Source organism: Melanotaenia boesemani, chromosome 24 (assembly GCF_017639745.1).
Source record: "Melanotaenia boesemani isolate fMelBoe1 chromosome 24, fMelBoe1.pri, whole genome shotgun sequence".
NCBI classification, from domain to species: domain Eukaryota; kingdom Metazoa; phylum Chordata; class Actinopteri; order Atheriniformes; family Melanotaeniidae; genus Melanotaenia; species Melanotaenia boesemani.
The window spans coordinates 5,210,700-5,223,422 of NC_055705.1; the positions used below are offsets into that span (position 1 = coordinate 5,210,700).

At 43.8% G+C, this 12,723-nt stretch overlaps 2 protein-coding genes across 5 annotated transcripts in view; one reads left to right on the forward strand and one right to left on the reverse strand.

Moving 5' to 3' along the window:
- LOC121635536 (arf-GAP with GTPase, ANK repeat and PH domain-containing protein 1) overlaps positions 1-6,007 on the forward strand; it is a 128,006-nt gene extending 121,999 nt beyond the window's left edge. For all 4 annotated transcript variants that reach the window (XM_041978741.1, XM_041978742.1, XM_041978743.1 and 1 more), the window contains 2 exons: positions 2,955-3,210; positions 3,290-6,007. In XM_041978741.1, coding sequence (XP_041834675.1) covers positions 2,955-3,210; positions 3,290-3,499 — 466 coding nt within the window. In that variant the 3' untranslated portion in view covers positions 3,500-6,007. The remainder of the gene's footprint in view (positions 1-2,954; positions 3,211-3,289) is intronic.
- A 2,944-nt stretch (positions 6,008-8,951) lies between these two features.
- Positions 8,952-12,225, reverse strand: gbx2 (gastrulation brain homeobox 2). Its single transcript, XM_041978844.1, has 2 exons — positions 11,324-12,225; positions 8,952-10,065 (listed from the first exon to the last, which is right to left on the reverse strand). The coding sequence occupies exons 1-2, from the start codon at positions 11,838-11,840 to the stop codon at positions 9,527-9,529; spliced, it is 1,056 nt and encodes a 351-aa protein (XP_041834778.1). The 5' UTR covers positions 11,841-12,225; the 3' UTR covers positions 8,952-9,526.
- Between the last annotated feature and the right edge of the window lie 498 nt (positions 12,226-12,723).

A 12,723-nucleotide genomic window follows, 5' to 3' on the forward strand; every position in this document is an offset into this window, starting at 1 on the left:
TCTTTGGCTGCCCCTGATTGGATATTACCTTCAATCTAAGCTCTCTGATTGGTGGAAAGTCTGACAGGAAGTGGCTTCATCATCATGTCCAGGTCTAAAGGTCTCTTAGCAACATAGTAGTGATGGTGATCTTTTTATGATGAAAATGTGATAAATAATGCTGTTATCTTGGATCATTGAGGATTTACCAGATAGAGTCTCTGAATAAACACTCAATTTAGTGGTTGGAAAACTTCCGTAGATCAGCTAAAGGGGAAGCTGTCCATCACAGAGTTACACACTACAACTCCTGGTGGTGGAAGAGATAGACCTTGGGGAGATCTGCTGGAGTTTTAAGGATAAAAATTATATAAAAGAATTAATTTGATGTTGCGTAGCGCAGCTTCACTTCAGTAAATAATCAACATAAACGGCTTCAGTCTAGTGAAAACTTCTCTTGTCCCATCTGCACCTCAACTACATGGCCTGCAGAGTTTAGTGTAACACACTAAGCTGAGCGGGGCCCTTAGCAACCCTGGTGGGGGGAAGGCATGCGTTTCCTGGGTCCACATTTCCTCACAGAGCCCCGCTGAGCGCACACACACCAGCGCACAAACAGTTGCACACACCCGGTGACACCTCCGGGCTTTGTCCGCGGGCTGTCGGCCGTAGTCTCGTGCCCGTCCTCCCCACTCTGCCTCTGGGTCGGGGCAGGAAGGAAAAGCCCCTGGGACATTCCGTGATGCTAGGCGCTGCCGCCACCCCCCCTCCAGCACATACACTGGTATCCAGGAAGAGACTTAATGAGATTCTGTCAGGTTCCCACACCAACACTTATTATTCGCTTCCATCTCCCAGAACTCATCTGAGTAACATCTCATGGCGACGTCCGTCATAAACATCAGGATAAAACCAAAAGTCGGGAAACAGTCGGGAAAAGATGGCTTCCTTCTCTGCTCCAGCTCTCCATCAACTTTCATGAAAGTAATGATTCAAAATGCCCCCGAAGGATGTATTTTGTTAAAGAGGAGGAGGGGAGGGGGTGGGGGGGACAGCTCAATATCTATCCCCCAGGCCTGACCCTCCTGTCCTGGACTAATCCCAGCAGGCTGAATGAGCTGCTGTTTACATGGAGGATTTGAGGCAAGATTAGAGCGATCAGAGCTGTGGATTAGACAGATCAGTAGTTAATGATACTCGATTGGTGAACAATGCCCCCATGTCCCCTCTCTGTCCCTCACTGTGTCTTATTTTACACTCTGAGGTCCAAACTTAAAACGAGATGTGACACTGAATGATCGATAATCACACAGACAGCCGGAAAACAAGGTGGAGGGACAAGAGGAACCGGGTTTCACCAAATTTTCAGATATTCTGAACCTTTTCTCCTACCAAGCAGCTGAAGTGCTGCTCCTGTTCCAGGTTTCCAGGTTTCAGCTTGGAAAACTGGTTCATTTCACAGGTCTAGAACCAAAATGATAACATCAGAAACTGGAGCAGGATTAAGGTTCCCATCTTTTAAAGATACAGTTCTTGACATTAAAATGTTAAACAGCAGGAGAGAACATATACAAAATCTATTTCTGTGGAAACAAATTGTTTTATTGCCTAGTGGTTGTTAACCAAAGCAAACACCCAGATGTGTCTTCATGGAAAGCCAAAAAGTTGGCAGAAGGTTCTCAGATTAAACAACTTCTAAACTGTTATCAGAATCAGCCCAGAAGTAAATCCCCAAATCCCCAAAAAGTTGGGATACTGTATAAGATGTAAATTAAAACAGATAGCAATGATTAGAAATTCCAGAAACTCAGAAATGAGAAGAGTAGTTAAGAGTAGCGTTACTTCAAAATTACATTACACAAGTAGGAGTAAAAAGTAGTAGTGGGTAGCTAACACTAATTCATTCCTCCATAGAAAATGTATAGTGGTGTGATTAGCTTATTGTAGCTAACGCTGATTCATTCCTCCATAGAAAATGTATAGTAGTGTGATTAGCTTATTGTAGCTAACGCTGATTCATTCCTCCATAGAAAATGTATAGTAGTGTGATTAGCTTATTGTAGCTAATGCTGATTCATTCCTCCATAGAAAATGTATAGTGGTGTGATTAGCTTATTGTAGCTAACGCTGATTCATTCCTCCATAGAAAATGTATAGTGGTGTGATTAGCTTATTGTAGCTAACGCTGATTCATTCCTCCATAGAAAATGTATAGTGGTGTGATTAGCTTATGGTTATGCACCACTTGACAAAATGTTTAGGACCACTAAAAGGGCCGGTATGAAAGACTCGTTTTTGAGGCTGGGATCTGTAAGGGTAACCAGACTAGCATCCACCTAAGGTAAAATTTACCACGTTTCCTCAGGTGAGATGTTGAGTTTTTGTAGCTGAAATGGTGGTTTATTTTGGTTTTTGTGTGGTCATCCGACTTAGTCATCTTAGTCAACTTAGTCATGTGAGGACTGTTAGTACATTTGAAACTGGCAACATCTCTCTGGCCAAAATTAATCCTATCTAATAAATTATGTAAAAAAAAAACAAAAATAAAACAACCAGTCCAGTGTTTCTTCACAAATTTACTTAAGTAAATATAAAACGTATGATGTGGTAAAACTACTCCTAAAATAACTTTATTTAAAGTTAATCAAGTAAATGTAACTCATTACTACCCACCTCTGGGAATCCATTTTTTTGTTATTCCCAGTGGAACATTAAACACATATAAGATTTTGAAATGGTGGCATCTTCACAGTTTCTGAACATTTTTCTGAAATTTCTTCACAATTTTTGGACTCTCAGATTGCAGAACCTATGTCTATAATTTAGCAGCCAGACTCTTCTCTTGTGAAGCCATGCCATTGTGATGGATGCAGTATGTGGTTTAGCACTATCTTGCTGAAATCTGCAAGGCCTTGCATACAGAGATTCCTTCTGATTCTCTGAATCTTCTGATGATATTGTCTCCGGTTTTTCAGAGAGGAGCGGGAACGCTGGATCCGGGCAAAGTACGAGCAGCGTTTGTTCCTGGCGTCGCTGCCCTGCACTGACCTCTCTCTGGGCCAGCAGCTGCTAAGGGCTACAGCTGAGGAGGACCTTCATTTCGTCGTCCTGCTGCTCGCCCACGGCTCCCGACAGCAAGTCAACGAGACCTTCGGGGATGGAGATGGACGCAACGCACTTCACCTGGCCAGCCACAAAGGCAATGTGGTCATCACACAGCTCCTCATCTGGGTAAGATCCCTTCAGGGGAGGCCACCGGTGGGCTGATTATCAGAGCGCTGTGACGGAAGCTGTCTTATTGTCTCCACAGTACGGCGTGGACCTGATGGCGAGGGACGTCCATGGCAACAGCGCCCTGGCATACGCCCGGCAGGCCAACAGTCAGGAGTGCGTGGAGACGCTGGCTCAGTACGGTTGCCCTGACGAACGCTTCCCACTCATTGCCACGCCCAACCTGTCGCGCCGCAACACCAACCGTAACAACAGCTGCAGCAGCGCCGGCAGCGCCGCACTCATATGACCCCAACGTTTCCTCCATTAACTCTGCAACCAACAAACAAACAAACACCGATTTGGGAGAAGTCTGTCCTCCAACTTTGGGAACCACTACTTGTTGTAACTCTAAGCCCCGCCCCCTCTGCCTTCGGGTAGACTGATCATTGGCCAGTGGTGATGCAATGTCTCTGTTTGGGAGAACCACCAGGAATAACTGTCCCAAAGCATGCTGGGAAATATGGTCCACAATCATCCACACTGGAGCTGGCTCATTTGAGCATTCTGGGAAATGGTCACATGACTCTACGGGTCTCATACCTCATCATTTAACACTACAAGGCCAGTTCCAGTTCAGCCAATCAGAACCCATGCCCTGTTTCCCATTAAGACATATCACCTCCTCCCCAAAAACAAAGAAAAACTACAAGACAGAGCTGTCCTCGGGCATGCCTGGAACTTTCTGAAGGCACTTCATCCTCATTATCGTTGGCATTCCACTTTTCCTGCTGCTTTGTTCCCTCTAATAAACTTTCCTGCCTTCATGGTGTTTTAAATGATCTCGTCGTCTGTAGAGGAAAAAGAAATCAGATGGTAGAGGTAAAACGAAGTGTGGTAGATCGCATGTCCTAGACACTTTCCCTTGTTTCTATGTTCATTTAAGGCATTTCCAGGATTGTGTATATTATCTCCATGTGCATTGCTGGACCAATGGTTAAAAATGTAAACATGGGGAAAGTTTTATTGTCTCTGTGTGTGTGTGTGTGAGAGAGAGTGTGTGTTAGTTTTCGGGTGTATAAAGTCATAAAGTGTACAGAAGCTTTTATCGGGCTCAGGGACCGGAAACTGTCGATCATCAACCCCCGCCAGTCCTTTCACCAGGTTTCAGCCTGTTTTACATCATGTTACTGGTTTCAGACCGTAGCTCATGATGTCGTCCAGCATTTAATTTAATTTAAACTCTAAAGTTCACGTTATTCTGACGTAAACATTTTTGAAAAGGGAACTGATCTTCTTCTTCAGGTGTTCTGATATTTGCTGTCAGTCCAGACATGTCACAGTGATGAGGAGATGGTTTCCCATCCAATCAGACCCTGATCTGCTCAGCGAATCACTAAGAAGGGCTGATTCTTCTTCTCTGGTCTGGAAATGTCCTTGTTGTAAATAATTTTCTCCTTTTCTATAACTTTCTTCCCTCTGATGATGCTGTCACATAAATAAGCGATCACAGGAAGTACTAACTGTACGTCAGCATGTTGGGTTGCACCGTGGAAGTGATTTAGTCTAGCGTGTTGTGAGGGTGTGGTTCTGTAGAAAAACCAGGCATCCGGACCAGTGGGTCCAGACTGGGTTAGGGTTAGTTTACCAGACAAGGAAAAGTTTAAGACCAGTTCAAGTCCAGATACAGCAGAGTCTAAATGGAGCCAGGTTTGCTTCATTTGAATTCACAAAATGAGTCTAACTTTGAGAGGAAATAAAGTCAAAATGCACCAAAAAGAGACTTAAATCAAGTTAGAATAAAAATTGATCCCAAATATGGTGTGGTGAAGACCGAACCTGAAGTCCACATGTAGCTTCGTTTGAGCCTACATGAGCTCCAAATGTTTCCGAGTTGAGGCTGAGATGAAATCCGGTCCGGTTCGAGTCATCTGTGAGTTGGAAAATTGTCCTAAAATCGGTATGGACTCCAAATGTGGTAAAACTAAAGTGTACAGGGTACATTTCATTAAAGGCAGAAAAACTGTCAGATTTTCTGTGCTTCTACATCAGCATGACAGCCACTGGTTTTAAATTCCACGGAGAATGAGAGGAGAGTTTCAGGTGTAGTGAAAACACCTGGTGGTGTAGATTTCAATGGACTGGAAATGTGTTGAATGAAAGCTGACAGATCAGGAGAGTCAGGAACGTGAGCGTGACTTCGTCTTCTTACTGTTTTATCCTAAATTTTTATTCTAGATGTTGCTGCAGTCCTCGACTGTGTTGTCCAAGCAATATTCATGATTCACTAACAATCCTCCTTTTTGCAGAGATCTGAAATCCGTTCGCCCACAAACACTAACATTTCTCTCCTCATGCCTTCTTGTTTCTATTTGCATGCCTGCCTTTTTGTTCCCAGTTTTGTTGAGTTACGTGCCACCACATCGTATCCCTCACAGGTCACCTTTATAATGCCATTTGATTTTGTGCAAAGATTGATTTTTATTTCATGTTTTATATCTGATTTGTTCCATGTCTGTCGGGACAGAACAAAGATCTTTTATTTATGACAGAAATGCACTAAATATGATTTATTTTGTCCGTATAACCAGATTTCTTTACATCCTGATATGAATTTGACAATAACTTATTAATGTAAGCAGTGGCAGCTGCCCGTAGTTTCGTCTAAACTCCCTGTGAATTTAACAGCAGCTACATTTTAGGAGCTTGGGAATTATAAGCTTATAAGCAGAAAGATGCTAAAAACTATTGGCCAATGCTAGCTAAAAAAAAAAACTAAAGAAAATACACACACAAACATATATATCTGTGTGTGTGATAAAATCTGCTTAATGTTAAAAGACAGGAAATAAATAGCCAAAATAATAAGTCTAACCATTATTGCAGCTAGTTATCCCCTAACTTGGCTTGGCTAACAGAGCATTAGCCTAAGTAGCAAGTAAGATTCACTCTGCTTATTGCTGATTCATGCTCACTTGATGTCAGTGAAGCTAAACGTTAAGTGCAGAAACAACTGTCATCTCTGATTTAACTGTTTTATTACAGAAATTGCTTAGTCATTTCCACAGCTAGCTAGATAGCTACGAACAAAGTGCCCTTGTTTAAAAAATGTGAGTAAAATGAGACTAAAGCTCTCAGCGAAGCAGCAGATAGTTTTTGGGTGCCTAGACTTAGCCAACGGGGAACTATATTAGCATAAATTTAGCCGGTGACCGCTTCATGTCTATTGAGAATCCAAGCTGAAATATACGCAGCCAGACTAACTTAGCATCATTTATCCAGTTAGCTAGCAAGAACATGATGAACAGCATCCTTCCAGCCTTAAAGCAAACTGATGCTTCATTTTAAGTTATTCTTCTGGGTTTCTTGCTGACTTTCAGGCCCATTTTAAACTAAACAGTCATGTGAAGCAGCAGCTAGCAAGCAGCTAGCTTACTGGTTTCCTAGCGCTTTGTGGATGAGTCTCAGCTGCTTTGTAAGACGAGGAAACGTGTTACTGTTGCCTGTACATAGACCTAAACAAAGCAAAGGCCGACTTCATATGTTTAGTTGTGTTACCATTTAGCCCTGAACCCCCCCAGCCTGGGCTGTCCGCCATGTTATTTATAAATGAACCCTATGAAAAACGCCTTTTAAACCGTTTTTGTACATTTTTCTCTTCAGTCCATCCATTTTTTCTATTATTATTATTGCCCTGATTTACCATCCAGAACACATAATTATTTTCACCATTATTCTAATTATTATTGTTATTATTATTGTTGTTGTTGTAATTGAATTTTGTTTGCTGTACAGTACGGTTGTTGAAAAATTCTACCTAATACAGAGTCTTCTACTGTCATGTGTTTCTTTTCAATAAAGACAAGAATAATGCTTCTTAATAAACTGTGTTCTGAGTATTATGTTCTAATTTAAATTTAGTCTACTCAAGCTTTAACCTGAATCATCTGCACGTCTTTAAAACAGAAACCCTTATAAAACCCTTATAAAACCCTCATACCCTTCTCCCTCGCATCTTTTCTCCTTTTTTTCAGATTATTACAGTTTAAGTTGTTCATGTCCTTAAATCGTAGCTGTTTATTCACAAGACTCCTTTAACCCTAAATGGTAAAAATTCAGAGCAAATATCTCATTTTTAAGACAGTTTCCGTATCACATGAAAGCTGCATTTATTTTCAGACAGTATTAAATATGTGGATTAAATATGTCCTTAACTTTTTCCTCGTCCATGCTCACATTTACCAAACCGTCTTTTTTTGTGTGTGAAAACTAAAACCGACTCCAGGTCTAGACCAGTGGGTATTTTAAAAATTTGATTTTTTTTTCTCTATTTCAAATAAAAAGCTTAAGCTGCAAAAATCTTGAAAAATTGAATTTGCTGTAAATTTTGGCCTGAGTGGTTTATTTCAGATGTTTGTTTCATTGCTATGGCAACGCTGGTCCATGCTGGACATCTTAGCTCAGCAGCTTTTACAGCTTTGTCTAAAAATTTGCCATAATTTTGACCGAACATGGGACCCCGTACGTGTTTTCAGCGCTTTAACCATCAGACGGGAGCGACAGATAAACCACATCCAGGACCCGGTGTGATCCTGGACTCGTGCAGATGCGCCAGGAGGCGGATTTCCCCCCGGGTCTCATTTATCAGCCGCCTCGACAGCCCCGCTTGATTACAATTTACAAAATAATTCATTACTCCGCGCACACCGCGGGCACGATCCAGATTTAGGTTTCTGTCTCCCATGAGACCGCAGCCCGTTTTTATTGACACTGTAAGTCACATTAACCCTGAACGCATCAGCGCACGAGGCCTAAAGGCTCCTGCAGCTCCAGAGCCGTGAAGATGGAGTCCTTGTAAAGCTGGAAAACTCGTCAGATTGAAGGAAAACCATTAAAACTGGGAAGTTTTTCACCGTTTGACCCAAACTGAGCAACGTCCCAGTAGATTTCCCACAATGCAGCGCGGCCTTCAGCCTGTTGTCAGAAATGTGAAGAAAATCCGTTTTTATACATTTTCAAGAGAAAACAACTTTTCTGTTTGTTTTTTCTGCTTTTGTCTCGCAACTATAAATACTTACACCGTAAAACATCTTCAGTCGATGATAAAGCAGAAGTTTTTATTTTAAATACTAAATTATTAAAATAGACCTAAAATAAAACCTGACGGCGAGGCCGTGGCCTGCTGCAGGTGCGTTCAGGTGCGGCTCGTTGGGAACCTCACTGCTGCTTACGTGGACGCGCCTTGGTGTCATTTCGCGTGTTTTCGGGACAAACTTTCGTCCGTGTCCTCGCGCTAAATGACTGACACGCGCGCTGACTGGACGGCCACACGGAGAGCAGGAATGTTCCTCATTTGTTTTTCTTTTTGAGTAAAATAATTTATTCAGCCTACTTTGAAGCGCGCACCAGCCCGCCCGCGTGATCGACAACATGAAGCTGTTTATTAAAATTCCGCGGGAACGCGCAACTTTATTAACACGAATAACTAAATAAATCCCCAGAAATTAAAGGGAAATAAATGGTTTTCCGTTTGGGGCTAAAAATAAAAATGGTATTTATGTTAAAACAAAACAACATATTTCAATTAAATATTATTTTCCAGCTTATTCTTTTAAAGAAAATACAAATAAATGTGTTTTCTTCGTTTTTTTAAACCTGATTTTAAAATTTGAGGCCTAAAAATTCTCTTTTCCCCGCGTGAAGAAATGGATAAATGAATAAATGGATGCGCTCACGTTCAATCCTTTAATTCACACGTGGAGATCTCACGGAATGTCAGTAACTTTGCACATTTTCTATAAATAAATTAGCAGCGTCATTTAGTCCAAAACAACAGAAACACACACGAAGCTCTGAGTCAGTTTGGTCCCGTCATGTATTTACACGCAGAGAAGAACATCTCTTCATCCTCTTCCTCCTCTTCCTCTTCACCGCTCCGCGTTTTTACGCAGTTTTTTTAGCGTCACTGCAGAAGTTTGATGTAAAAATTGCGGCTTCTCCTGCAGACATGTTGAGGCTGGAACTGCTTCATTAAAAATTATCCTGAAATCTGAATTAATCTCAGAAAACAAGTTTCAGCCGCAGCGGAACAAAATGACCAGAATCAGAAATAAAAATGAATGATTGGAAATTATTTTCTGGTTCTTCATTTAAAACAAATAAAACGTGTTTTTTCTTCTTTAGACACATTTATCGTTCAGTTTTGTTTTTAACTGTCAGGTTTGAATATTTCCGACGTTTTTGTCACATATTTGAATGTTTTCTGTCTCAAATCATCCGCTCAGTAAACTGAGTCTTTCAGCATCCGCGCGGGCCTCTTCTTCTTCTTCTTCTTCTTCTACGGTCTGGCCTGCTCCATTTGCTGGTGCTGACTCCTGATCGCGAAGCGGCTCACGTGCACCGGGATCGGAACCACTATTTTGGGGTTCCGGGACGGCTCCCCGGACTTATTGTTGACGTTTCCGGCTTTGACCCGTTTCCACTTGGCGCGGCGGTTCTGGAACCAGATCTTCACCTGCACCTCGCTCAGCTTGAGCGCATGCGCGATCTGGGAGCGCTCGGTTAAGGACAGGTACTTCTTGCAGTGGAACTCCTTCTCCAGCTCCAGCAGCTGCTCGCTGGTGAACGCCGTCCGCCGCCGCCGGTTCTTCCCGCCGCCGCCGCTCCCCGCGCCGCCGCCCGCGCCAGACCCGCCACCGCCTGCGGAGCCGTGCAGGTGCGGGCCTTCGTCCATCCCTCCTCCGCCGTCTCCGTCCTCCTTGTGACACATGGAGGTGAGGTTGTCGTCGGAGCTGTAGTCCAGGTCGCTGTCCATGGAGAAGCTCTCGTCCTTCCGGCCGCAGTCTTCCTCTTTCTCATCTTTACTGTGAGCTCTGACTGCGAGAAAGAGGAGAAGGCGCGTTACTGATGAAGATTTAAACCACAAACAGAAAAGTTTTCAGGTAAAGAAAAGAAAAAAAATCTCGTCCTGAGCAGGTCGTTTGGTTTTCTCCACATTTAGCTGTTTATTTTTCTAACGTAGAAAATTAAATCAATTTTATTTTATGTTCATCTGAATCTGCTGCGATGGACATTTCACCTGTCCAGGTGTACCTGCTGAACACTGAGATACACTCCAGCTCCGCTTGAATTAGACAAAGCTGTGCAAAATAATAATGAATGGATCTAAATCTGAAACTCCAACAAAGTTTTATTTATTATAAATTTCATTAAAAATTTTTAAGCTTTCTAACTGATTGAAAAAAAAAACGTTAATAAAACAGTTTGCGGCCTGGGGGGGGGGGGGGGGGGGGGGGTCTCGTGTCAATATCAATCATCAGATCCTTGTTCAGATCAGAGCGGATCAAAACGCGCTCTGCAGGGATTTTGGTTTTCACGCGTAATTACGCACGGAGCGTCTGCGCGCGGGCTCTTCCTCCTCGTGTGTGTGTGTGTTTGTGTGTGTGTGTGTGTGTGTCTCAGTCAGAGAGAGGAAGAGCCAGTGATGTCAGAGATAATCACAAATAATGGAGTCCTGACGAAACAAAATGTGTCATTTAACAATAAAATAGTCAACCTGAAGCACGCGCGCGGCGTTTCGTTTGTAGTTTATAAAATATAAAAGTTTGGGGATCAACAACATGTTTATTTAATGAAAAGACTGAAGATGAATAATTTTAACATACGAGGCAGGTGTGTGTTTAATCTGGATTAAGAGGAAAAGAAGCGAGGCCTCCAGCTGGAGACGATTTAAAATCATTAATATATAATTATTATTCCCACCATCACCTGTAACTCCAACAGAAATCTTTGAGCACATTAGGCTTAATTACACAATTCAAACTAACATTTTCTTGGTTTAATAAGCGCAAAATTCGTTCAGATAATTTACTAAAATTGAAATTTTGCCTCTTTAATATTTGATGTTTGATCAGATTAACTAAATGATCTTTTCTCTTCAACTGAATCGTTTCATGTGATCAAACTAAATAAATATTTTAAAATATTATTATAGATTTGCATAAATTATTGCAAAAAATAAATAAATAATAATAAAAAAAAAGCCGTGAAATGATTGTGGTTCTAGTTACTCTCCTCCAAACGGCTCCGGATTCAGACTGACCCCTCCGGGTAAAGTGGAGGAGGAACCTCCTACCTGTGGATGTTTGCACCGATGTGTCCGTGTCATGGAAAGCCGACAGTGTGGACGCTTTCCCCGGCAGGAAACTCTTGCCGTCCTCCGCTTCCAGCCGCAGCTCCTGAGTTTTGTCGAAGACCGCGTGCAGCGCCTGAGAGCCGAACTTCCTGGCCGCCTCCTGGTGCTGTTGGGACGGAGAGAAGCCGCCGGGAAGCGACGCCATGAGCGTGGATGTGAGCGCCATGCCCTGCGTCAGGCCCTGCGCCAGGCTGGAGCAGAAGCCGCTCTGCAGGCTTGGGATCTGTGGGTGCGCGTGGTGACCGGCGGGGAGCGCCTGCTGCAGGGCCGGGGGCGGCGGAGGGGGTGGCTGGAGCACCACCGACCGGTACGGCATGAACATCGGGTACCCGGTGTAGACGAAGTGTCCCGGGCTGGGCTGCGGGGGCCCCCCGATCAGGGAGTCGATGCTGAAGGCGGTGGTGCTTCCGAGTGGCCGCTGCATCACCATGAAGGACGGACTGTACGCTGCGCTCATATGAACGACTGCTGGAGCTCGGAGGAGGCCGGAGAGGAGGCGCAGGGGGCGGCCGCTGAGGGATAGCTCCCCGCTGGAATCACCGCCTCTCTGGGAGAACCGGAGCTTAGAGGCGCGGTAATCCGGTCACAGACAAACATTCCATCCGAGCACCAGAGGAGGCGAAAGTCCACAAAACATCAGATATTTCCTCCAAAAACACAAAAAAGAAAAGCAAAACTAATGAACGGATCCGTTTGCGTCTTTCCGCTGCTCCGTGCGGCACTTTGGAGAAGACGCGTCCCACGCGGCTCCACTTCAACTTGACCGTACAGGAAATGACTCCAGCCGCGGACTCTTCTCCTCATCACCCGCTGACACGGAGCGCGCGTGTGTGTGAAGTGTGTGTGTTTCCTGCCCACTCTGCGCGCGTCCAGGACTGTTGTGGATTTAAATTGCGCTCCCCTAAGTTTAATTGCGCTGCTTTCGCCAGGCGGGTGCCGCCCCCCTAGGCCTGCGATTGGCTTACAGAAGATGACGGAGCAGATCCGGAGGTTGAATGCAAATTTCCACAAAGTGGCACCGCAGGGCGTGAATCGCTGGAGATAATAAGCTGCAGCTCTTCAGTAAACAATAAGAGCGGCATGGGCTCTACGCGCGCGCGTTCGTGTTCAGTGTCTCTGATTCATCTTCTCATAACAGAATAATTAATTCGCATCAGTCCGTTTGTAAAATGTGATCATCAGATTTCTGCTCTATTCCTGTTTGGAGGGATGGAAACAAATGACCTGAGGCCCGAAGCTGGATTTTCTCTTATAGAGGTAACTTCAGGGTTTTCTGTCCTACAAGCAGTTCATTTCTTACCAGGTAAATCACCATGGTTACTTACACTGAAGCTGCTCCA

Bases quoted from the DNA above. Each gene is read 5' to 3' on its own strand.
- gbx2 (XM_041978844.1), bottom strand. From the start codon at position 11,840: ATGAGCGCAGCGTACAGTCCGTCCTTCATGGTGATGCAGCGGCCACTC. The intron at 10,066-11,323 runs GTAGGAGGTTCC...TCTTTCTCGCAG, and splicing joins ATCGGTGCAAACATCCACAG to TCAGAGCTCACAGTAAAGAT.